The sequence below is a fragment of the Odocoileus virginianus genome, chromosome 1 (assembly GCF_023699985.2).
Source record: "Odocoileus virginianus isolate 20LAN1187 ecotype Illinois chromosome 1, Ovbor_1.2, whole genome shotgun sequence".
Lineage (NCBI taxonomy): Eukaryota > Metazoa > Chordata > Mammalia > Artiodactyla > Cervidae > Odocoileus > Odocoileus virginianus.
Window position 1 is genome coordinate 29,442,657 of NC_069674.1, and position 23,574 is coordinate 29,466,230.

The following is a 23,574-nucleotide window of genomic DNA, read 5'->3' on the forward strand; positions in this document are numbered from 1 at the left end:
AATTAAGAACACAGAGCTATTGTGACAGGTGTCTAAGAATCTGGCGAGTTTATGACTGGATAGGAGTGCCCTTGAGGTTCACCAACTGGGAGAAGGCACAGGGAATTCAGAAGTCTGAGAAGACAGGGAAATCAGCCACAGAAATATCCAGAAATATTCATAAGGATGGTAGGCTGCTCCGCCTACCATTCTAAAAAGCAGGATTAGAATTTTTGAAGAATTTGAACCTAGTTTGAAATTGGGGGACGGATCAACTGTGAGTTTGAGGGATGGGGATAAGAGCTTCATAAGACCTACGGTTCTTGCAACAAAAACAACAACAAGAGGCCAGAATAGATGAATAATAAGATAACTTCAACGGCTTAAAAAGAAATTTCAAAGGCATGTGCTCACTTGTCAACATAATAATAAGGCAGTGGGTCTCCCAAGGTTGCATCTATTTAATACTTTAGCTCCTCAATGAATGTTTATAGTTTGGACAAAGAAAATTGTTTTTATTCATTTTTATGGCTTACTTGATTTTAATGCTTAACATATAATAGTTTTTAAAAGACCCAAGATATAAGTAGTATTTATTGATGGCCTAAACTGCCATCAATCAAGTGTGAAATATTAAATTTTAAGTGTTAACACGAGAATAGCAAGAGTTTCATCAAAATTAAAGAGAATGTGTTCACAGGGAAGCGATTTCAACCAAATCTCTAAAAATCAGACAATTAACCATCAATCATGAAATTATCTAAGGACTTCCAGTAAACAGTTAATTATGGTATTTAAAATATTTTAGTAATGCCCTGGTATAGGAATTATCCTCATTTCCCAAATGAAGAAATAAGCATTAGAAAAAGATTAAATAACTGGCCCACCCATCCTAAAGCTAGAAAACCCAGTTCTAGCTAATTCTCATGTTCAAGCTCTGCCCAATGCTCTCTATTATATGAGCCACTATCATAGAGATGAAAATATGAGACAAACATAGGACATTTTCCTGAATGGGTGCTTGAATACTTTAATTATCTAAGTATATAGATGATGGACATCTTTCTGTTTGTATATTTAGCCATCATATGGCTATTAGAATTAACCTCACTTGAAAAAGAAATTAAAACTGTCTAAATATCTTCAAAGGTATGCATTTAGTTAGACCCTAGTGCAGTTCTCTTGCCCCTAAACTATTATCTGCCTGTTTTTGGTTTATACAACTTTTACAGAATTGTTAGTTCTTTTATTAATTTTTTTCACTCAGCTATTTGTGTGTGTGTGTGTGTGTGTGTGCATTTACTCCAAATGATTAGGAGTGTTAGTGTGGCAATTATGTCTTATGTTTTAAGTTAGATTTGCTCAGTCTTGATTCAGAAAATGGAAATGCTCTATTTATATTTATTAACTTTCCACATCCTGGACCCAGGAAGTGAGAACACGAAGTCCTTTAAACTAAGAGATCAACACTTAACCTAAAAGTAGAAGTGAGTTGAATTATTAATCTTTGTGGAGGTCTTTCATCTCCTGGTTAATGTTGTGAACTTCTAACTTTGCCAATAGTGATTAATTAAAGTTATATATTGAAGCCTTGTTCTATCTTCAAAGACATAGAGTAAAATTTTCATCATTTTTAAAATTTTGGCCACACCACTCACTTTGTGGGATCTCAGTTCCCTGACCAGGGATTGAACCTGGGACCATGGCAGTGAAAGCACCAAATCCCAGAAGCCTTGTTCTATAACTTTCTCAGAAAAAAAAAATGCCATGGAGAATGGGCAAGTTTGGGCCATCAGTACTGAACCTACACACCTTTGGGGTATAAAGCACCACAAGAGAAAGGGAAAAGTATACTAACTCAAGTCTGGTCTTAGCTCCAAACCTGAGAGGAGCGGAAGCGTCATTAATATTTTAACTTTTCTTCTTTTTCAGTCCCTCTCTCTTCCTTCCTTCCTCCTCTCTCAGACACTCTACACATTAACACCTTCAATACTAACGACAACCTTAGAAGTTGGCTGTCACTCAGCAGATGTCTCTCAACTTCTCTTTACCTCAGGCTGAGCAAATCTCGGTTGAGTCCCTTGGATTCAGATTTCAGAACCATTCTCAGTCCATTGGCAAAGTCCTGGAGGGCCGTAGTGCAGAAGGTCAGGTGAAGAAAATAAACCAGTTGCATGAGGCCCTGTGGGTTCTTCAGCTGAGGAGAGTCATTTCATCAAAAGACTGGTTGGGGTGATGTCTAAGATGTTTCTGGCTATCTTCAAAGACATAGAATAAAATTTTTGTCATTTTTAAAATGTTGGCCACACCACTCAGCTTGTGGGTCCTCAGTTCCCTGACCAGGGATTGAACCTGGGGCCATGGCAGTGAAAACACCAAATCCCTATCACTGGACCACCAAGGAACTCTCCCTTAGAATAAATTTTTTTTTTGATCTGAGGAAGACAATTCTAAGTGCCTGAAGAGGTGTGACTGGAACCAAAGTGCCCAACCAGTGGTTTGGCTGACCCTAGGCTGTGTCCGGAGCCCTCTGTCTCCTGTAGCGCTGGTCTGCAATCAAGTATAGCCCTGGCAGCATCTGGACCATGACAGAGGCTCATACAGGGAAGGATAGAGACTGCTCCACACCTCAACCCTGCCCCTTCCATAGTCCTACTAGTGGTAAAAGTGGGGAGTCTCCTTTATTTCAGTCTAAAATCATTGGCACCTCAAATGCTTCCCCTTCACCCAGAAAATGGATTCTACTCCCAGCCCTGCTGTTCTCTCTAGGCTCTTGCTCTAATCTGCTGCTTCCCTCTGCTTGAACTGTCCCAATGCATTCAGTTTTCCTCCGTGCCCTCGCCTTCACTTCCCTGTTCAGAGCATTCTGGTGGACACTGTAGTCTTCCATCTGCTTTGGTTTGGAATCTGGTTTCTCTTCTGTACCATCTTAAGATATCTTTTGTCCTGCTTGGGTTGGATAATTTCCACAACCCAAGTGAGGCTCCCCACCCTCCCTCCAAGATCTGTCATCTACTGTTTGCAATCAGTTAAAATCTACTGCATGATTCTGATCTCATCTTGTCCACAGCCTCAGTTCAAGTTTACTCTTTTCTTGCTCCAGTTCCTTAGCTAATTTACTTCTGTTGTATTTTCATGAAGGAATAGTTTAATAGGCTCTCTCTGTGTGTTCATTGACTGCCTAAATGAGAATTTCAAATACTGCAGGGGGCTGTAGAGAAAGTGTTCTGGAATCACTGGGGCATCTAAAACCACACTACAAGTGCTAAATACTTAACGATTCATCTATTTAAAGTGAGGCATTCATCACGTGTCAAGCACAGACGTGGAGGATACCACATAGACCAGGATCTATTTTTCTGGAGTTTGCATTCTAATAGGAAGAAACAATCAATAAGAAAAACAGTAAATAAGTATTTTCAGACTGATAAATGCTGACTTAATCCATCTGACCTGCTGTAACAAAATACCACAGACTGGGTAGCTCATGAACAACACAAGTTTATTTCTCACAGTTCTGCAGGTTGGCAGGCCTCAGATCAAGGTTCCAGCATGATCAGATGAGGGCTTGCAGTCCTCACTTGGAGGAAGGAGTCTTGCAAACTCTTCGAGCCTTCTTATAAAGGCACTCATCCTTCACGATCTAAACACCTCCAAAAGGCCCGCATCCTAATATCATCACAAAAGGCATTAGGAGGTCAGCATATGAAGATTGATGGGCACAAATATTCAGAATGCAGCAAATGTTGTTACAGAATTCAAAGAGAAAAATGAGAAAGGACAGTCAGAGTTGAAAAGACAATTCTTATCTATTTTACAGTGTATGATATATAAAGCTGACTCCTAAAGAGATTGTACCAGTTAACACTTCTTCCAAAAATTAGCACTTATTCCCCATACCCAAACTACACTGTATTATTATGCTTTGCAGAGCCTTTGCCAATCTGAATAATGTAAAAATATTATCTCATTTAATAATAATTTATTTTATTTTGAGAAATTGAGCTATGAATCTTTTCTTTGCTTTAATTTTTGGTCCATCTCCTTTTCCCATGTTAGGCTTGAATTGTTTTGAATTGATTTGCTTAAGAGCTCTTATCACCTCAATGCAGGTTCGATTCCTAGGTCAGGAAGATCCCCTGGAGAAGGAATAGGCTACTCCAGTATTCCTGGGCTTCCCTTGTGACTCAGCTGGTAAAGAATCTGCCTGCAATGTGAGAAACCTGGGTTCAATCCCTGGGTTGGGAAGATCCCCTGGAGAAGGGAAAGGCTACTCAGTCACTCCAATATTCTGGCCTGGAGAATTCCATGGACTAGTCCATGGGGTCACAAAGAGTCGTACAAGACTGAGTGACTTTCCACTTTCAAGAGCTCTTATATATCAGGGAAATGAGTGTTTTGTCACATGTCCCAAATGTGTTTTTCCAATTTGTTTTGACTTGTCTATGGTATTGTTTCCATGCAAAAGGCGAGCTTCTTTTTTCATGTTTGTTTTTTTTTTTCTAAATATTTGGAGAGTAAATGAGATCCAGTCGGTATTCCCCTGTAGCAGACCCAAGGATGAGGTTTCACGTGCAAGTGATTTGAGGGAAGGTTTTTCAGGAAAAAAAAACTCAGAGAGTGAAAGCCACAGAAGAAAGGGCATGAAGCTAAGAAAGGGTGCAGCTTCACGTAAAGTCCTGCAGGAGGCAGCATTAGCCTGACCATATCAGGGATCCATGTAAGGGCTGCAGGAAGCAAAACCACTCTGATGGGAGAGAGGGAGGAGGGAAGCACAGTGAATCTGGGCGAGGGGGTACACAACAGACAATAGAAGGGACTCTGGGGGAATCTGCCAAGTGTCTGTTAACACTGGGTGGGTCAAGAGTCAATGAAAGGATAGAATTAGAGAAGTTCAAGCCCAGCATTTAATTTCAATGTGGATATATCTTAGTATTTACTTGTGATTAATTATTAAATGAGATGGCAGAAGGAATCCACCCAGTCAGGACAATTTAGTCCATCCTGCTTTAGCCACTAATGATTAATCATGCCTAATGCATTTTTTCCTCTTCTTCACCTCTTTTTGGATTTCCACAGTCAGGTCTGATGGTGACAAAGTTATTAGGAAAATCAGTTCTCAATAAGTTGAAGGCCAAATAAGTCTCTGTAGATATTGATTTTGAGAGTTTACGAAAAGAGGTACTGGATTGAAAAGAAGATGCTTAGTCTCGGTTAAGGTACATGGAATTTGGTCCTGCACTATCGCTCATAAAGGACATCCTTGCTATATTTTTGGAGTAACTAGAAAGTAGTCCCTGATACTGACTTTAATTAGTATCACAGATTATTTTCTTTCTGAAGGATGTGTAGGGTCCACTAAGTAAATGTATTCATTTCCTTGTGGCGAAAAATTTGATCTTATAAGGTATTAAGTAGAGAGCATTGAATGACTTACAACTCTTTTAGTGACAAACAGCTGTATAGCAGAACACATTACCCATTTAGGCCTAGTGTCCTCTCTCAAACATCACTCCCACATATGCCCATGTGTGTTTATGCAGATAAGTAATTCCCTAAGGAGGCTGGGGATTGGGTACAAATAGATAGTGACTGCTAATGGGCTTGGAATTTTTTGCTGGATGTGATATCAGGATCAGTTCAGTCACTCAGTCGTGTCTGACTCTGCGACCCCATGGATGCAGCACGCCAGGCTTCCCTGTCCATCACCAACTCCTGGAGCTTGCTCAAACTCAAGTCCATCAAGTCGGTGATGCCATCCAGCCATCTCATCCTCTGTCATCCCCTTCTCCTCCTGCCTTCAATCTTTCCCAGCATCAGGGTTTTTTCCAGCAAGTCAGTTCTTCACATCAGGTGACCAAAGTATTGAAGCTTCAGCTTCAGCATCAGTCCAATGTTCCAAAATATGATAGGGTGATGAAAACATAACTCTGTGAATAAACTAAAAACCATTCAATCATACACTTTAAATTGATGTAATACATGAGTTATATCTCCATTAAAATGTTGCAACTTTAAAAATTCTTTCTGAAGGAAAGCAACCCAAATTTTGACACTTGGAATTCCCACACACTAAGTTTAACAAAATACAAACTCATAATCAAAGGTTGGGCTTCCTGGATGACTCAGCAATAAAGAATCAATCTGTAATGCAGAAAATACAGGAGTTGCCATGGGTTTGATCCTGGGTAGGGAAGATCCCCTGGAAGAGGGCATGCAACCCACTCCAGTATTTTCGCCTTGGAGAATCCCATGGACGGAAGAGCCTGGCAGGCTATAGTCCATATGGTCTCACAGAGTCGGACACAGCTGAAGCAACTGAACACACAGAGGTTGCCGAACACACAATAAATAAACTACCATGACTGAGGTCAGCAAGAATTTAAGATGTGATAGCTACAAAGTCATTCAGCATCTTGAGAAGCAGTGAGTCTGACAACTCTTGTCCCTCTCTCCTTTGTAGAGCAGAGCCTTGAGCTATCTGCCTCCAGAGGGAAAAATTAACTAGTATTTTTTAAAAAGAGAATAAGAGCAGATTTCTTAAATCCGGAGGATAATATGGATTCCTAGAATATAGGCAAATTAAAATCGACAAATGCTCCTAGGTGAAAAGTGTAGCGCCCTATTACAGTTAGGTGTACAAACACAGTGCAATCATTAGAAGATTAGAAATACATTTACTATGTATATATGTATAGTCTTGACAAAAGAATTTTAAGTTATTTGGAGGTTACAAAAAATTTGATTGCAGAAAGTTTCTTTCTTTCAATATCTGAATAGGACAAAATGTAATAAGTGGAGGAGGTCTTCCCTGGTGGTCCAGTGGTTAAGAATTCGCCTTCCAATGCAGGGGACATGAGTTCGATCTCTGGTTGGGGAACTGAGATCCCACATGCTGCAGGGCAACTAGGCCTGTAAATTGCAACTACTGAGCCCACTCGCTCTGGAGACCACGCCGACACAAGTAGAGAGAAGTCCTAGTGCAATGAAAGATCCAGCATTCTGCAGCAAAGATCCAGTATGTCATAGCTAAGACCTGACACAGCGGAATAAATAAATAAGTATATTTTAAAATGCAGTAACTGGTCTCAATAATGATCTAAGACCTCTACTTTCCAGACACAGAACAGAGTACTCTGTTCTAAGTTTCCACAATAAAAGTGGTACTTGAAATGAAAAACTGATGGTTCTTGGGCTCGCAGAGAGGAACAAAGTGTCAAGTTCATAAGCGAACATTCAGTAACATTAAACATTTTCCAAGTTCTTAAGATTAGTAATAAAGATAAAGGAAGAAGTAACTTTATATATTTAGTCCTCTGATAGAAACAAAAGGGATAATATTAATATGAGCATTCATTTTGACAAAATACTTTCCCAGTATTAGATTTTATTCTGTAATTTTAAATTATAATAACAGTAGAGCTGCTGCTCAACATTTAGAATAAGCAAATAGCTTAAAAATTGATGGCTCTATATATCACTTTATATTTGATGTACATGGCTTGGTAATGGTTTCCTCTGGTTCTCTCTTCTTAATGAGATTATTATGTCCTTGAACTTAGTTGGCCAGTCACTTATGGCTTTTATATTTGTGTGCTTTAGAGTTCCATTCCCAATAGATGCTTAAGAAACTTTTGATTAGTTTAACTATCTCAGGGAATTCTTTCTAAAATGTAATCGGAAATGGGTAAGATTGAGTCTCCCTCATTATAATCAGAGAGAAGTCAAAATAAAGCCTAAACAAAACACTTGTATTTTAGACTTCTTTGACATTAGCAGATAGAGAGCTTCCTCATTCCTTTTTAAGCTGAATGCTATCCCACTGTACTGTTGAAAGTGCTTGGTAATACATTTGGTAGGGGATTTCTATGTGCCAGGTATTATGCTAAGTATTTTATCTACTTGATATGATCAAAACTGTATAAAAGGGGAAAAGATACCATTATGATCTTCCTTCTGTCAAGGAGAACACTGAAGATCAGGGAGCCTGAACACCCTGCTGTTTCCATAAAGGGACGTTAGGACGGTCCCAAGAAGCCGCGGCCATCATTAAGCAGTTTTTAGAGGTGGACTTCCTGTCCAGGAGCAGCGAGCCAAATTAAACAGAGCGTCTGCAGCTGGGAGGTCTGGAGACTGACAACATAACCAGTAGTCACAGCCCAAATTAATAAACACATATTAAGTTCATGGTCAAAAGCTGAATGGATATATTTGGATTCTGTTGCAACAAGAATTATGGTGAAGAGAAAATGTGGCAACTCAGATTCCAGATTGCTCTCTTTTGCAAACTGGCTCTTTGACTTTGCCCAGTGATTTATTCTCTTCAGGACTCAGCTCTTCACAGGGGAGTTGAACTATGTGATTTCAGAGGCTCATGCACTAGGATAAGAAGCGAAAAACACTGGAGAATGATTTGCAGTTAACTATCAATGTGCAGAATTTTTTTCATTTATTTTTATTAGTTGGAGGCTAATTACTTTACAATATTGTAGTGGGTTTCATCATACATTGACATGAATCAGCCATGGAGTTACATGTATTCCCCATCCCGATCCCCCCTCCCACCTCCCTCTCTACCCGATCCCTCTGGGTCTTCCCAGTGCACCAGGCCCGAGCACTTGTCTCATGCATCCAACCTGGGCTGGCAATCTGTTTCACCCTAGATAATGTATATGTTTCGATGCTGTTCTCTCGAAACATCCCACCCTTGCCTTCTCCCACAGAGCCCAAAGGTCTGTTCTGTACATCTGTGTCTCTTTCTCTGTTTTGCATATAGGGTTATCGTTACCATCTTTCTAAATCCCATATATACATGTTAGTATACTGTAATGGTCTTTATCTTTCTGGCTTACTTTGCTCTGTATAATGGGCTCCAGTTTCATCCATCTCATTAGAACTGATGCACAATGTGCAGAATTTATTTTAAAAACCTGTAACACATAACTTCCACTGACTCAAGTTTCTGAAACACTCATTGATTCATTCACTCAGGTATTTATTGGGCACCTACTGTGTGCCAGGCACTGTACCAAGTAGTGTTCTGGCAGTGAACAAAATGAAATCCTCATTTTCCTAGTTTACATTCTAGTAAGAGAAGACAGAAAATAAGCAAATATATATAACCTGTACTATGTCAGATGGTAATAAATACTAAAGACCAGAAAATGGACAAGGGAAACTGATGGTAAAGGGAATTATCCCACCACAGTGCACTCTAGGCTCTTCTTTGAACATACCACGCCCACTCCCAAATGTCCACTTCTGATATATTTGCCTGAAATACCCTCCCCCAAATATCCCCACAGCCAACTCTCTATCATTCAAATATTATCTGCTCAAAGCCACTCAACATATGAAAATCCACCCTCCTTGACTCTAACATCCAATTCAAACTGCTTATTTGTGTGTTGAAAGTTTGTCTTCCCAGAGAGACTATGAGCTCTATGAAGGCAAGGCCTTTTGTTTTGTTCAGAATATATTTGAAAGCGCAGAACAGTACCTGATGAGAAGTAATGTTTAATATGTTGATTAATGTACAAATTAATTAATAGGTGAATGAATGAACGAATTAGAAAGGTGATACAGAAATTGTCTTCTCTAATGAGGGGCTGATAGATGGGGAAACAGTGGAAACAGTGGCTGACTTTATTTTTCTGGGCTCCAAAATCACTGCAGATGGTGCTTGCAGCCATGAAATTAAAAGATGCTTACTCCTCGGAAAAGAAAGTTATGACCCACCTAGACAGCATATTAAAAAGCAGAGACATTACTTTGCCAACAAAGGTCCATCTAGTCAAGGCTATGGTTTTTCCAGTGGTCATGTATGGTTTTGAGATTTGGACTATAAAGAAAGCTGAGTGCCGAAGAATCGATGCTTTTGAACTGTGGTGTTGGAGAAGACTCTTGAGTCCCTTGGACTGCAAGGAGATCCAACCAGTCCATCCTAAAGATCAGTCCTGGGTGTTCATTGGAAGGACTGATGTTGAAGCTGAAACACCAATATTTTGGCCACCGGATGCAAAGAGCTGACTCATTTGAAAAGACCCTGATGCTGGGAAAGATCGAGGGCAGGAAGAGAAGGGGACGACAGAGTATGAGATGGTTGGATGGCATCACCGACTCAATGGACATGGGTTTGGGTGGACTCTGGGAGTTGGTGATGGACAGGGAGGCCTGGTGTGCTGTGGTTCATGGGGTCGCAAAGAGTCAGACACGACTGAGCAACTGAATTGAACTGAACTGAATAAGGGGCTGATATTGTTATACAGTTGTTGAGTCCTGTCTGACTCTTTGCAACCCAATGGACTGCAGCACGCCAGGCCTTCCTGTCCTTCACCAACTCCCAGAGATTGCTCAAACTCATGTCCATCGAGTCAGTGATGTCATCCAATCTCATCCTCTGTCGTCCCCTTCTCCTACTGCTTTCAATCTTGCCCAGCATCAGGGTCTTTTCTAGTGAGTCAGTTTTTTGCATCAGGTGGCCAAAGTATTGGAGCTTCAGCTTCAGTCTTTCCAATGAATATTCAGGATTGATTTCCTTTAGGATTGACTGGTTTGATCTCCTTGCAGTCCAAGGGACTCTCAGGAATCTTCTCCAAAAACCACAGTTCAAAAGCATCAACTCTTTGGTGTTCAGTTTTCTCTATGGTCCAACTTTCACATCCACACATGACTACTGGAAAAACCACAGCTTTGACTAAACGGACCTTTGTTGGCAAAGTAATGTCTCTGTTTTTTAATATGCTGTCTAGGTTTGTCATAACTTTTCTTTCAAGGAGCAAGCGTCTTTTAATGTCATGGCTACAGTCACCATCTGCAGTGATTTTGGAGCCCAAGAAAATAAAGTCTGTCACTGTTTCTATTGTTTCCCCATCTATTTGCCAGGAAGTGATGAAGGGAATAAATAGTAAAAGTTTGATATTTAAAAAAAATTTAAGGAAAATTGTTATATCCAGATGTAACCTTAAAATAATTGAAATAATATTTATTAAGACTATGAATTAGCATGAAAACTGTAATGTATAGATAAATGAAAAACATAAGATGCAAAGGTACACATGTATTTTTATTTTACAATCACGTTTAAAAAAGTGTTTTTAGAAGAAAGGTTAGAAGGAAATATACCAAAAGTTACCAGTATATAGTATAGTGATTATTTGTGATTTCCATTATTTCTTCTAGTTACCAATTTTCTATAAGATTTCATATCTTTGATATGAAAATTAAAAAATGAAAATTAAAAAAAAAATTTTTTAATGAAAATTTTTAAAAAGTTAATACATGATGCTACCTGTCTTTAGTGGTATTATAAAATGTTTGTTTTGATTTGATTGTATTTTACATTTAGAAATTAGACTTTCACAGTGTCACAATGTCAGTAACCCCTGACAAGCAGGACCCAGAGTTGAGAAGGCACACCTGTATCGTCTTTCATAGAAAGACAACAGAGGCAGAGGCGGAGGGTGAATCAACTCTCATGCCTTCCATAATAGCATCATATCTTCTTGAGTTTACCTTCCAAGTAGATCATCTCCAAAAGAAGGAAATCCTATCAACTGAAACAAGCCTTTCAAGAGAACACATGCATAAGTGATTATATATAGAACATAGCATCAGAAAGACAAAATTGGCCAAGACTCTGCTTTTTCCAAAGTGTTTCCATTACTTTGGTGGTCAAGAAAGATAACTGAAAATCAGTAACATGGTATTAATAGCTGAAGTATGCATGAGATGTGTTATTCCATTTATTCCTCAGAAGAATTCACTGAGTTAGGAATTATATTAACAAACTTCAGGTGCAAAAGGACTATGAGTAACCTGCCCAGAGTTACAAGGCCAGAAGGATGGTGAAACAGGGATTCAAATCAAACTTAAACTGATTCTAAAACCACTACCCTAAACTCATATATGGGGACCAAAATATTGAGTGTTTCTTAGTAGGATCCCTTCACAATTGCACTTCTGGGTCCCTTAAATGTTGTTTACTAAAGTATATTTTAATTAATGATTTTGGGTTACTAGCATGGCTCCAGTTTCTACATCTAGAGCAATGTCAGCCTAGGCAAGCATGAACACCATCCTGAAGTCTTTCACTGTATCTACATGACCAGCGTCTGTGAGGGAGAGACTCATGGTGGGTGAGAGAGGCGCCATATTGGAATAGATGTCTTCACAGGGAGTTGACTACAGCTCCCCTTGCCTCAGTTCCCGTGCCCTTGTGAGAAGTTAGATCAGCTATTGGTTCTGCATTTGTAGAGCCCAGGCAAGGAGAAGAAGCCAGAAGAAGTTTGAACATAGGCTTGAACAGGAATTCTCCATTTGATCCTCTTCAATGGACAAGATGACCAGGTCACACCCTGAGGTGACCCCATTTGTTAAATCAGATAATTGCTTAGTAACATATACTTAAGTAAATTGCTAGCTGGAAAACCAGTCTTTGAACTCAATAATTTAGTATTTATGTGTATACTTTTATGTATCTATATTCATGTGAAGACTAAAATATATTAGTTCTAGGTTAAATACAGCTTAAACATTCCAGTAAGGAAGAAGACTGCCTTGATTTTACTCCTGGATCTGGCTTCTTAGCCAAATTGGAGCCAAAGGATGCAATGTTTCCTGTTTATATCAAGTGACACATGTGTCTACTTGTGCCTCTCAATGGATTTCATGTGAGAAAAAAACTGTTACAAGTTTCATCTCTTCCCTAAGTAATGACTCTAGAGGCCGCACAATTCCCTTTAAGCTCAATTATCTCACCACTGACGGCTCTGATAACCTGTGGAAACCAGCAGACACAGTGTGAGTAGTGAGCCCGAAAAAGAGGAAGGCCCAGAGCAGCCAGCAGCCGTCTTCATTTCTCTGCAGTCAGCCCCTTGGTATCCCTGATAGCAATGACAGGAGAATCTCTCTGCCAGCACTGCCAGGTCTGTGTCAGACGCTCTGCCTTTCACAGTAAATGCTCCGTCCTCGGAGGCCTCGATGTGGTAACTCGCAGGGTTCAGGTGAAGGTAATCAGGCATTTTCCACACCTTCCTTATGCATCTCCCGTTATTCCTGCAGACATGAAGGCTGCACACCTCAGCGGCTCTGGTCACATTGACTATGTAGCTCCCTAAGTCAGAACTCACAAACTGCTTCACCTTTGTACAGTTGCCCTAGAATTGTAGAAACAAGTGGGATTTAGTGTTTTTTCTGGTACTGGTAAGGGTTGGTGCATCTAGACCCACAAGGCAGCTCTTTGAACTTGATTGAAACTTAATAGTTTGGTTCCTGCCCGTGAAGTCTTAGGCTCAGGTGCTATAACATAGGGGACCCAGACCTGACAAAATGACAGATGGTCGTGACAGGAGATGGAGATTAGGTTACTGTAGGCTAACTGAGCTTGGAAATGGGCCCCAGCGTCAGCAAATGTGACCATGCCTTTTTAACAATTTACATCTTCTTCCTTCTAGACCCCAAGTTAATCAGTGAGAAAAAAAGAGGAACAAGCCGAAATTTAGAAATCATGCCAGAGTTCTGTCTTCTGGCCACCTTTCAGGTGTGTGTACCTTTCAGGGTTGTGTTAGAACCTGAATCCTCCTGTTCTACCAAATTATTGTTGGTTGTCAACCTGAGCCTTCCGGATTTTCCTGTTAGTTTTGCTAAATATCTACTGCCCTGGGATCTAGCCACCTCTGCACAATTCAAAGACAGGGATGTCTAGAAGGCTGACCAGGTCATTTGTGCATTCTTCCTATTGTGTGTTCTAAATAGAGGCCACCTGGTTGTGTACCCAGCTTCCTGATGACCATCTTTTCAGGAACCACATGGACTGGAGGGGAAATGTCACAATTGGAGAGTCAGGTGCTGATCCTCTCAGTGTCTACTTAATTCTCATATGTGGACAGAGGAGACTTTAACTTTATATTGTCACAAATATTTTCATGAGCAACATCTCAGTAGCAACAACTTGAGCATGCGAAATTAAAAAAATATCAAATCACCATGAAACTGCAAAAATTCAATTTAACAAAATCATTGAGGAAATGAGTAGTATAATTCAAAGCAAAATGTATTACACTATAGAGATATGAACAGACAGCATCTGGACATACAGAAGAGATTGCAATTAATGTGGATTGGAGAAAACTAGAAAGACAGAGTAGATAGTATTTGAACTGGAAGAAATTTGAAAAAACATAAACCTTACTTTAAATACTATTAATTTTCAGCTAATTTCTCCAAGAAAGAAAAATAAGTTCAGTGTAGATATTAAAAATTATTATCTGATTCCATTTTTCAAAATATGCTATCACACATTTTATATAATGGCTAAATGCAACAGCTCTAGAGTTGTACCATTTGTGGTTAGTGGCAGCTTCACCATTAGCAAGCCTAAGTAGCTCTTATGCTAGTTAGATTTCCTTCCATTTCCTCATCTATAAATAAGGATGCTAGTCCCTACTTCATAAGGGTTTTATGATCAGTGAGCAAATCCAAAACAAAAAAGCACTTAGTACAGTCCTAGCATATAGTAAATATTCAACAATGGTCAGTATTATGATTAATATCTTAGCAAAAGTTCACCTTTATTGCACTCCTTCTATGTATCAGGTGCTAAATTGGACCTTAATCATAAAACAGGTTTACTATGGGAGATCTGAGAAATCTGATTAAAGTTTTATTGGAGAACAGAGCAAGAATTTAAATAATAGTAAATACACCACTAAGGTACTGTCTTACCTCAGATGAAGTCAAATTCATGTCTCCCCAAATAACAATGCCTGCAGCTCCCAAGGCAGCACTTTCTCCAATAGTACTGATTAGATCTTGCTAGATTGAAGACAGTAGTGTTCATTATTCATTTGAATATAAACAACATGCCAAGAATTAGGATTGGAAGCTAAATTCAATAAAATAGGATGACCCTATTCTCCAACTTATTAGAGTAATGCAAATGTTATAAATGAAACAGGGCTCAGAAATTATACTATATAATCAGACAGAAAACATATTAAATATATGTTTTTAAAACATATTTTGCCAAACGGGATATTATTTTTAAGACAGCCTGTAAATAGCCATTAAAAGTTGTTTAATCAAATTACATGAACAGAGGAACCTGGCAAGCTACAGTACATGGGGTCTCAAAGACTTGAATACAACTGAGCAACTAGTACTTTCCATCGAAGTTGACCAGGGGCATACACACACACAAATCAACAATAAGTGTACGACCTGGAAACAGAATCTAAAAGTTTTCCTTCTCTAAATGTGAGGAATGCCTTGCAGTCATCTCAGCCAAGTTCCCTTTTCAGTTTGCAACTCTCCTGAAAACTTTGTTTCTGCAGTGGCTTGGGGTGGGGGCTGGGGAGGGTTTTTTGGTTTTGTTTTTGTTTTTTTTTTCATTTTTATTTTCTATTGGAGGGGTTTTATGTTGTTTGGATTCCCTTGTCTAGGCAAAGGAACTCAGTGTTATAGATCCACAGGATCTGATTCAATCTGGTAATTATATTTGGTCCCTGAAATTATTTGTATTTAATTATTTGTACCTGATTCATGGGTTTATCTATGATTCATTCAGTCAGGGTAAAGCCACTGGGATTTTTCTCAATATGGTTAAGATACATGAAGACAAAATTTCAGCACAGTTTTGGTTTTGTAATCCTAAAGGATTACTGTTTTAGTGTTTAAAGATTCACATAAATCTAGGTAATTTCAGAGGGAAATTAAAATTTGAATGTGTACAGCTGGCTTCCTAAATTAAGTTTCTGCAGTTGATTTTCTAAATAAGTTTGCTATGTTATAATATATTCTCTCATTCTTTTGAATGCTAAGCATTAACCTTTTACTTCAAGGATTAATTTCCATCAGTTATGTGCTGGAAATATAATTGGGCAATCTGGTAGAAATTAAAAGCAGAACTTTTAAATGGTGTTTTATCTTGGACATTTTATATTAACATCAATACTTGAGAGAGATGTCTCCTTACCCACACTTTTATAGCCCACTAAATGAAAGATTTTACAATCTCAGTTTTAAAAAAAAAATTTTTTTTCTGCACAGTTTTCTGGTAATTTTGATTTAATTTGTTTTTAGGTTCACATCTCTTTCCATTTCCCAGGACCACGATGTCTGCTGAACAGATCAGAGACGACACGACAGGAAGGGGAGGAGTTTTTGTGAGGTTCAAATGAGATAGTATAAGTGAAATGGTTTTGAGAATTATCTATGATATGAGAAATACTGGAAAGAGGAGGAGTAGATGATGCAGAGCCCGGAATGAGGACTCTGCTGGGTCCAGGTCCGTTGCCTCTTTTAACAAAGACCTAAAGGAGGAGAGCTTCTCCCTCCACCCACATTGAAACTTTCCTGAATATAGAGATGTCATAGTCACACGACGTGATCAGAGGGGCAAAATCCCCTAACAGTCTCCCATCATTTCCTGTTATGTGTATGTTACACCTTAGCTCTCTCACATTTCTTAGATATTCTGTTCTGCTGTGTTTTTGTTTTTGTTTTTTCCTCAGTCTTTGCTCTCTCTGCTTTTTCAGCTTTGGAGGCTTCTACTGAGATATCTCAGGCCAGAGATTCTTTCTTCAGCTGTGTCTAGTCTAATAATAAAGCCATCAAAGATATCCTTCCTTTCTGTTACAGTGTTTTTAATTGCTAGCATTTCTTTCTGCTTCTTTCTTGGAACTTCCATCTCTCTGCTTACGTTGTCTGTTTTTGCTTTCGTTCTGCTTCATCCATTAGAGCCCTTAGCATATTCATCATAATTGTTTTAAGTCCTCGTCTGATCGTTCCAACATCCCCGCTGTATCTGAGTCAAGTTCTGATGTTTGCTCTGTCTCTGCAAGTTGTGTTTTTGCCTTTTAGTATGTCTTATAACTCTTTCCTTGATGGCTAGATATGATTTGATTCTTCTCAGTAAGTGGATAGCTCATACTAGGTAAAAGTGAAAGCGTTAATCACTCAGTTGTGTCTGATTCTTTGTGACCCCATGGACTGTAGCCTGCCAGGATCCTCCATCCAGGGGGGTTCTCCAGGCAAGAATACTGGAGTGGGTTGCCATTTTCTTCTCCAGGGGATCTTCTCAACCCAGGGATCAAATCCAGATCTCCTGACTGCAGGTGGATTCTTTACCCTCTGAGTCAAAAGTAGCTGCTATAAATAGACCTTTAGTAATATGCCAGTAAGGTATGGGCGTAATGGAAGACTTTACAGTCCTATGATTAGATCTCAGTCTTAGTGAGGTTTTGCCTCTGGACTGTGAACTTCACAACTGCTTCTCAGTTTTTGCCCCCGCTTCCTGTTAGGTGGGACGGGCTGGCTAGATGGGGCTAGAGATGGGTATGTTCCTTCTTCCAAGTGGAAATTTAAAACCAGATGGAGTTGAGTATTTCCTTTTCTGCAGATCAGTTAGATTCTGGTAAAACCTCAGCAATTTGGCTGTGGTTAAACAGTTTCTCCTGGGGGTGGACCTTGTGCAGAAGAACAGAATGCTCTGGAATACTCAAAATGGTTCCTTTTCTCCTTCACCTATTAGAGGCACGAGGGGAGGGTTTCTCCAATATTCGCTGGAAGGACCTAGTGAGTTCCTGCAGGTGAAAGCGTGCTCCCCCAGTCCCCAGGACTGGGTGCCCCTGGAGTTTTTAATCTCTCAGTCTTGCCGTTGCTGAGCCACCAGCAGTTTCAGGTTTCCATACTCTGTCAGTGGTTCCCACAGAGGTTTCTGATCTGGTAGGCTGGATCTTTCTGTATTCACCTGTCTGTCTCTCCAGATTTGAAGGCAGCAATTTTCCCTATGTGTCTATACTTCTCTGATTATTCTAAGAAGAGTTGATTTTTTTTTTCAGTTTGTTTGGCCTTTTATTTATTAGGGCTGAGTGGCAACTTTCAAACTTCTTGCATGCTAAACTGGAAACAAGAAATTGTCCAGGAATTCCTTTAGTCTAAGGCTTTGTCATCAGAGGGGGGGGAGACACAGAATTTATAATTCTTATTTATATGTTGTTGATCCATATCAGTAACCAGTGAAACTACAGATGTTCGTGGTGAAAGCTACCCATTCTGAGGCTGATATCAGGAGGAAATGTTAGTTTCTTTCCAATGTGTCACTGAGAGTCATTATCAAAGAGAGTTTATTGGAAATGATTCAAAATGGCACGTCTAGCATGTTAACTGGAGGTAAGGAGTCATTAGTAGATATTTAGGCCAAATCCTCTTAGCTCACTGTCACCTAGTGGAGAGCAGGGCGCTGAATAATCACAGAACAGCTACGTTTAGGGGACCAGAAAAGCAAGGACACTACTCAGTGCTTGAAGTCACAAGTAAGATGCCTCTAGGAGTAAACTGGGCCCACCTGAGACCTGGGCCACATGAGTGATGTCACACGAAAGGAGAAGTAAATGAACAGCATGTGACATAACAGCAACACATCTTTCAGGCCCCCCAGCATGTTGTAGGGCTGCCATGCCCTACCCACGATTCTCTGCTCAAATCAAGGTTTTGGAAATAGAAAGAACGGGCACACAGAGGGTTTATTCTTTACACTTGGGTTTTAGTCCCTGAAGTTTTACCACAGTGCGTGTAAGGAAGGAGCCCACTGTGGGGAGCTGGAGCATCACTAATGAGCTCCCTTTCTGTGTTACCAGAGGGAATATTATTATAGGGAAAAACAGCTTTAAATCAATAACCAAGAAAATCCCTTTTGTTGTTTTTTTTAAAGCACAGCATCAAGTGATATCAACATTGCATTTATATATGTGGTTTAGGCAATCTATTGTGTGAAATGAGGTTTTACAGCCCCCATATAATAGCTACTGACTGAAATTTCATTCTTACATATTCCTCTTTCAAGTTCAAGGCTCTGATACTTATTAGAAAGTGAGCAGCTACACTATATATATTTTTCTAATGCTTTCAATTTTCATTTTTATCTTCTCACTTTTCATAATGTTTCTTCTAGGTAGGTAAGGCAGGTAATATCGTGCCATTTTGTAGATTAAGCAGTGAGCACTGAGGTCTGGAGAGAGAAGAGATTTGCTACTTATTGATAAATTGTTTTTCTTATCCTAATTATATTTGGGTACACATTCACACACACATTCTAAAATGCAGATATCTTTAGAAAGTCAGAAATGGAAGTCATTACTAGTATTTACAATTTGGTATAAGTGAATATCAGATTTTTGAAAATTTATGGGCAGATTTTGATGGAAGATGGAATGAAGTGGTGGTTTGATGGTTTCAAACATGAGGAAATGCCTTGCCATCCAGAAAGCTTACAGAATGATACCATGGGACTCACAAACAAAATTGTTTCAGGGTGAGACTCCAACTGCTGTTCCTTATTCTCTTTGAACAGTGCGTCTCTGAGGCTGTAGTTATTCAAGAAGGAGCTTACCATCAGCTTGCAGAATGCACAGAATGTACCAGTTGTTTAAACTAATCTTTTAAAATGAGCACTTTGTCCTTTAAAGTTTATTATTTCTTCCAAAACTTAATGTGTTATCACTAAAGAAAGGAACTTGCTTGAGGCAAACATTGAAAAGCAAAAGAAGTTTCAAAGAAGGTGTTGTTTAGCTTTCAATTCTAAAACTTTTCCTATCATTCTCAATCAGTTGTTGCTGATTATTCTAGGTAGCATGATGATCAGTTTACAAGAGAGAATTTTTTTCCTTACTCATCTCATCAACAGTGTCACAGGCATAGTGTTTACCAAATCCTGATGATTCGTGTCATTTTGCTTTCTGAGAAGTAAGCTCTACTCTCTATCTGCTCCATAGATACCTACTGGTCGTGGTAGAGCCCTCGCTAGGGTGTTTTCTGAATCTTTTCCTTTGGATGCTTAATACCAGAACATCTTTACAGTTTAATACATGCTGGTGAATTGAAACTCATAATGGTGGAAAACTCAGCAGTGGCCACAGGACTGGAAAAGGTCAGTTTTCATTCCAATCCCAAAGAAAGGCAATCCCAAAGAATGCTCAAACTACTGCACAATTGCTCTCATCTCACACACTAGTAAAGTAATGCTTAAAATTCTTCAAGCCAGGCTTCAGCAATATGTCAACCGTGAACTTCCAGATGTTCAAGTTGGTTTTAGAATAGGCAGAGGAACCAGAGATCAAATTGCCAACATCCAATGGATCATCAAAAAAGCAAGAGAGTTCCAGAAAAATGTCTATTTCTGCTTTATTGACTATGCCAAAGCCTTTGACTGTGTGGATCACAATAAACTGGAAAATTCTGAAAGAGATGGGCATACCAGACCACCTGACCTGCCTCTTGAGAAACCTGTATGCAGGTCAGGAAGCAGCAGTTAGAACTGGACATGGAACAGACTGGTTCCAAATAGGAAAAGGAGTATGTCAAGGCTGTATATTGTCACCCTGCTTATTTAACTTATATGCAGAGTACATCATGAGAAATGCTGGGCTGGAGGAAGCACAATCTGGAATCAAGATTGCCAGGAGAAATATCAATAACCTCAGATATGCAGATGACACCACCCTTATGGCAGAAAGTGAAGAAGAACTAAAGAGCCTCTTGATAAAAGTGAAAGAGGAGAGTGAAAAAGTTGGCTTAAAGCTCAGCATTCAGAAAACTAAGATCATGGCATCTGGTCCCATCACTTCATGGCAGATAGATGGGGAAACAGTGGAAACAGTGGCTGACTTTATTTTTCTGGGCTCCAAAATCACTGCAGATGGTGATTGCACCCATGAAATTAAAAGACGCTTACTCCTTGGAAGGAAAGTTATGACCAACCTAGACAGCATATTCAAAAGCAGAGACATTACTTTGCCAACAAAGGTCCATCTTGTCAAGGCTATGTTTTTTCCAGTAGTCATGTATGGATGTGAGGATTGGACTATAAAGAAAGCTGAGCGCTGAAGAATTGATGCTTTTGAACTGTGGTGTTGGGGAAGACTCTTGAGAGTCCCTTAGACTGCAAGGAGATCCAACCAGTCCATCCTAAAGGAGATCAGTCCTGAATATTCATTGGAATGACTGATGTTGAAGCTGAAACTCCAATACTTTGGCCACCTGATGCAAAGAGCTGGCTCATTTGAAAAGACCCTGATGCTGGGAAAGATTGGGGGCAGGAAGAGAAGGGGATGATGGAGGATGGGATGGCTGGATGGCATCATTGACTCATGGACATGAGTTTGGGTAAACTTCAAGAGTTGGTGATGGACAGGGAGGCCTGGCGTGCTGCGGTTCATGGGGTCACAAAGAGTCGGACATGACTGAGCGACTGAACTGAACTGAATGGTGGAGAAAAAACAAAAAGATCCACCCCTAGTGTACAGCAATGTCTAAAGACATCTCTATTCCACAAACGTGAAGCTGAACCAAGCTCAAGCCTCCTCATCATAAAAAGTTTATGCCTGGAGAAGTTTACTCTTTTGCCTGGAGAATCCCATGGACAGAGAAGCCTGGCAGGCTACATACAGTCCATAGAGTCGCAAAGAGTCAGACAGGACTGAAGCGACTGAAGTTTAGCTAGCTTCATCTGTCTTAGAAGTGACACAGTTTGTGTGAGGTCTTTGGCTACATATATGACTTGAGTAGAATAAATAGAACAAAACTTCTATTTGTAAGTTTTATCCTAGAGTTACAAAACTATCTACTAGTAATGTATTTATTATTGAACTCAGAAATTTATACCACTCTTGGCAACTTTCCATGAGTTGTGGTCATAGACTCAAGAGTAAACCAGATGGTTGAATCTATACAGGTACCTACTTTTAGCAGATTCATAATTCCCTTATACCCTTGAAAATTATTTTTAATTTTATTTGTGGGTAAAAACATAAAGTTACTATCTCAGTTATTTCTAAGGATATTCATGTTGTGCCTCCCTTGTGCTTTTTATCAAACCTGCTATTGTGCATTAAAAAGAAAATACTTTTCTTCTCTTAAGATTTTTAATGGTGATGCCAGCAGCAGAAATGCCTACAATTCTGCTTCCACACATATGAGCAAACTATTCCATTTTACAGTGTCCTCGCTGATTTTCCAACCTGTTCACCCCCAACCGTCTCAATAACCTTTGCAAGAGAACAATCAAAGTTGGATAGCAGAAGTAGTTACTGACATTGTACTTTAACCCCCTTCCCTACATACTTTGTTCCTTGAAAGACTAATAATAAATAAGATAATCCAAATTCAGTCTGTATAAATGGAGGATCTGAGTGGATGAATACTCAAAGGAGGAATTACGCTTCTAATGGACTCCTATTTGAGAATCCTTCAAAGAACATAATTAACAAAGCAATGTCTCTTTCAAAAATAAGAAGAAATCTCCTTATCTTTGGCAAAAGGCGTCTTACCTTAGAAAGAAAAAGTAAAGGTTGGTCTCTGTAGCCTAGCCTTGTGTAGACAAACACAGGCAAAGCATAATCACGGGATGTCATGGTAGAGATCCTCATAGATTCATGCACCCGAAATTGCGAGAAACGCAAAACGTTTACGCTGTCTCCGAGAGATCTCCTGACACCGATAGAAGGATATAAAGCAGCACTGCTGTTCCACAGCCAAGAGAGCTCATTGTTCCTCAAAACTTCTTCTTCCGGGCATGACCCAGTATAGTTTGGGCCATAAACATTATAATTGTGGCAGTCAGGATATAAATAGTACCCCCAAAGGCCTTTGGGTCTGCTCTTAATCCCCAATTCAATGGTTTCCTTCATGAAAGCTTTTGCACTTTCTTCAAAGGTTGCTTTGGCTAAATATTCAACATCAGCAGCTGATACATTCTCTTGCATTTCAGAAATAAGCTTTCTTGACTTCTGTCTGTAGATGTCTTTTGTGTTCCAGTTCCTGGCCCACTGGGGTCGCCAGTATTCCCAGTCTATAACAGCAAGTCCACTGAAATCTTCAGAAGGGATGTAATAACTGATATCTTGGTCAGCTTTTTCCAGATGTACCTGCAAACTTATGTTCTGGGGGAGACCTCCATTAATGGGAACTCCCTGGGGTGTATACCATGGATAGTATCCCAACCTGTTGACATAAAATATAGTGATGTTTTGCCCCCTGGCCCTGGCCAGTGGACTTCCAATCACCTGAAACATTTTCAAATTCAGCCTTATATTATATTTTATCAAACACTGATCTGTTGGAGCATTCCAGGCAGCTATAAAGGGCTTTCTTTGATAAATGGGAAGTTGGGCAGGTTTCAGGGAAGAGATAGACTTCAGAATGAAAAGTATGAATAGCCATGATATGAAATGTATTGGTTGAACAACGTAAAACCGTAGCTGTCCTTCAGATAATGGTTTCATGATGAGATAAAAATCTTATCTTCCACTTTAATATCACTCTGGAAGACCTGTGGAGAGATTTAATTTTCTGTTAGTGATAATTTTGAGGGAAAAGACTTAAACACATTAGCTGGTTATTATAGGTTTTATATATTTATATCCAAGTGCATTTTATTTAAAGGTCTGAAAGATCCTTATAAATAAATTGAGACACAAAAGTGATTACAGTGACCCAGTTTCTATTGAAAAGCAATGCAATTCAACAAACATTCATGGAGCATCAGACGCTGTGTCCAGAATAAAAAATGACTAAAATGTGGTCCTTGTCTTCAAAAAA

The 23,574-nt window shown here is 39.4% G+C and overlaps 1 protein-coding gene across 1 annotated transcript; it reads right to left on the reverse strand.

Moving 5' to 3' along the window:
• Positions 1–12,734: 12,734 nt before the first annotated feature.
• LOC110124623 (hyaluronidase-4) lies at positions 12,735–23,258 on the reverse strand. Its single transcript, XM_020873232.2, has 3 exons — positions 22,305–23,258; positions 14,704–14,793; positions 12,735–13,136 (listed from the first exon to the last, which is right to left on the reverse strand). The coding sequence occupies exons 1-3, from the start codon at positions 23,256–23,258 to the stop codon at positions 12,735–12,737; spliced, it is 1,446 nt and encodes a 481-aa protein (XP_020728891.2).
• Between the last annotated feature and the right edge of the window lie 316 nt (positions 23,259–23,574).

Coding starts and splice junctions, on each gene's coding strand:
- LOC110124623 (XM_020873232.2), bottom strand. CDS start 23,258: ATGAAACCATTATCTGAAGGACAGCTACGGTTTTACGTTGTTCAACCA. Junction 14,794..22,304: donor CTTTACTTTTTCTTTCTAAG/GTAAGACGCCTT, acceptor TCTTCAATCTAG/CAAGATCTAATCAGTACTAT. Junction 13,137..14,703: donor TGAATTTGACTTCATCTGAG/GTAAGACAGTAC, acceptor CTACAATTCTAG/GGCAACTGTACAAAGGTGAA.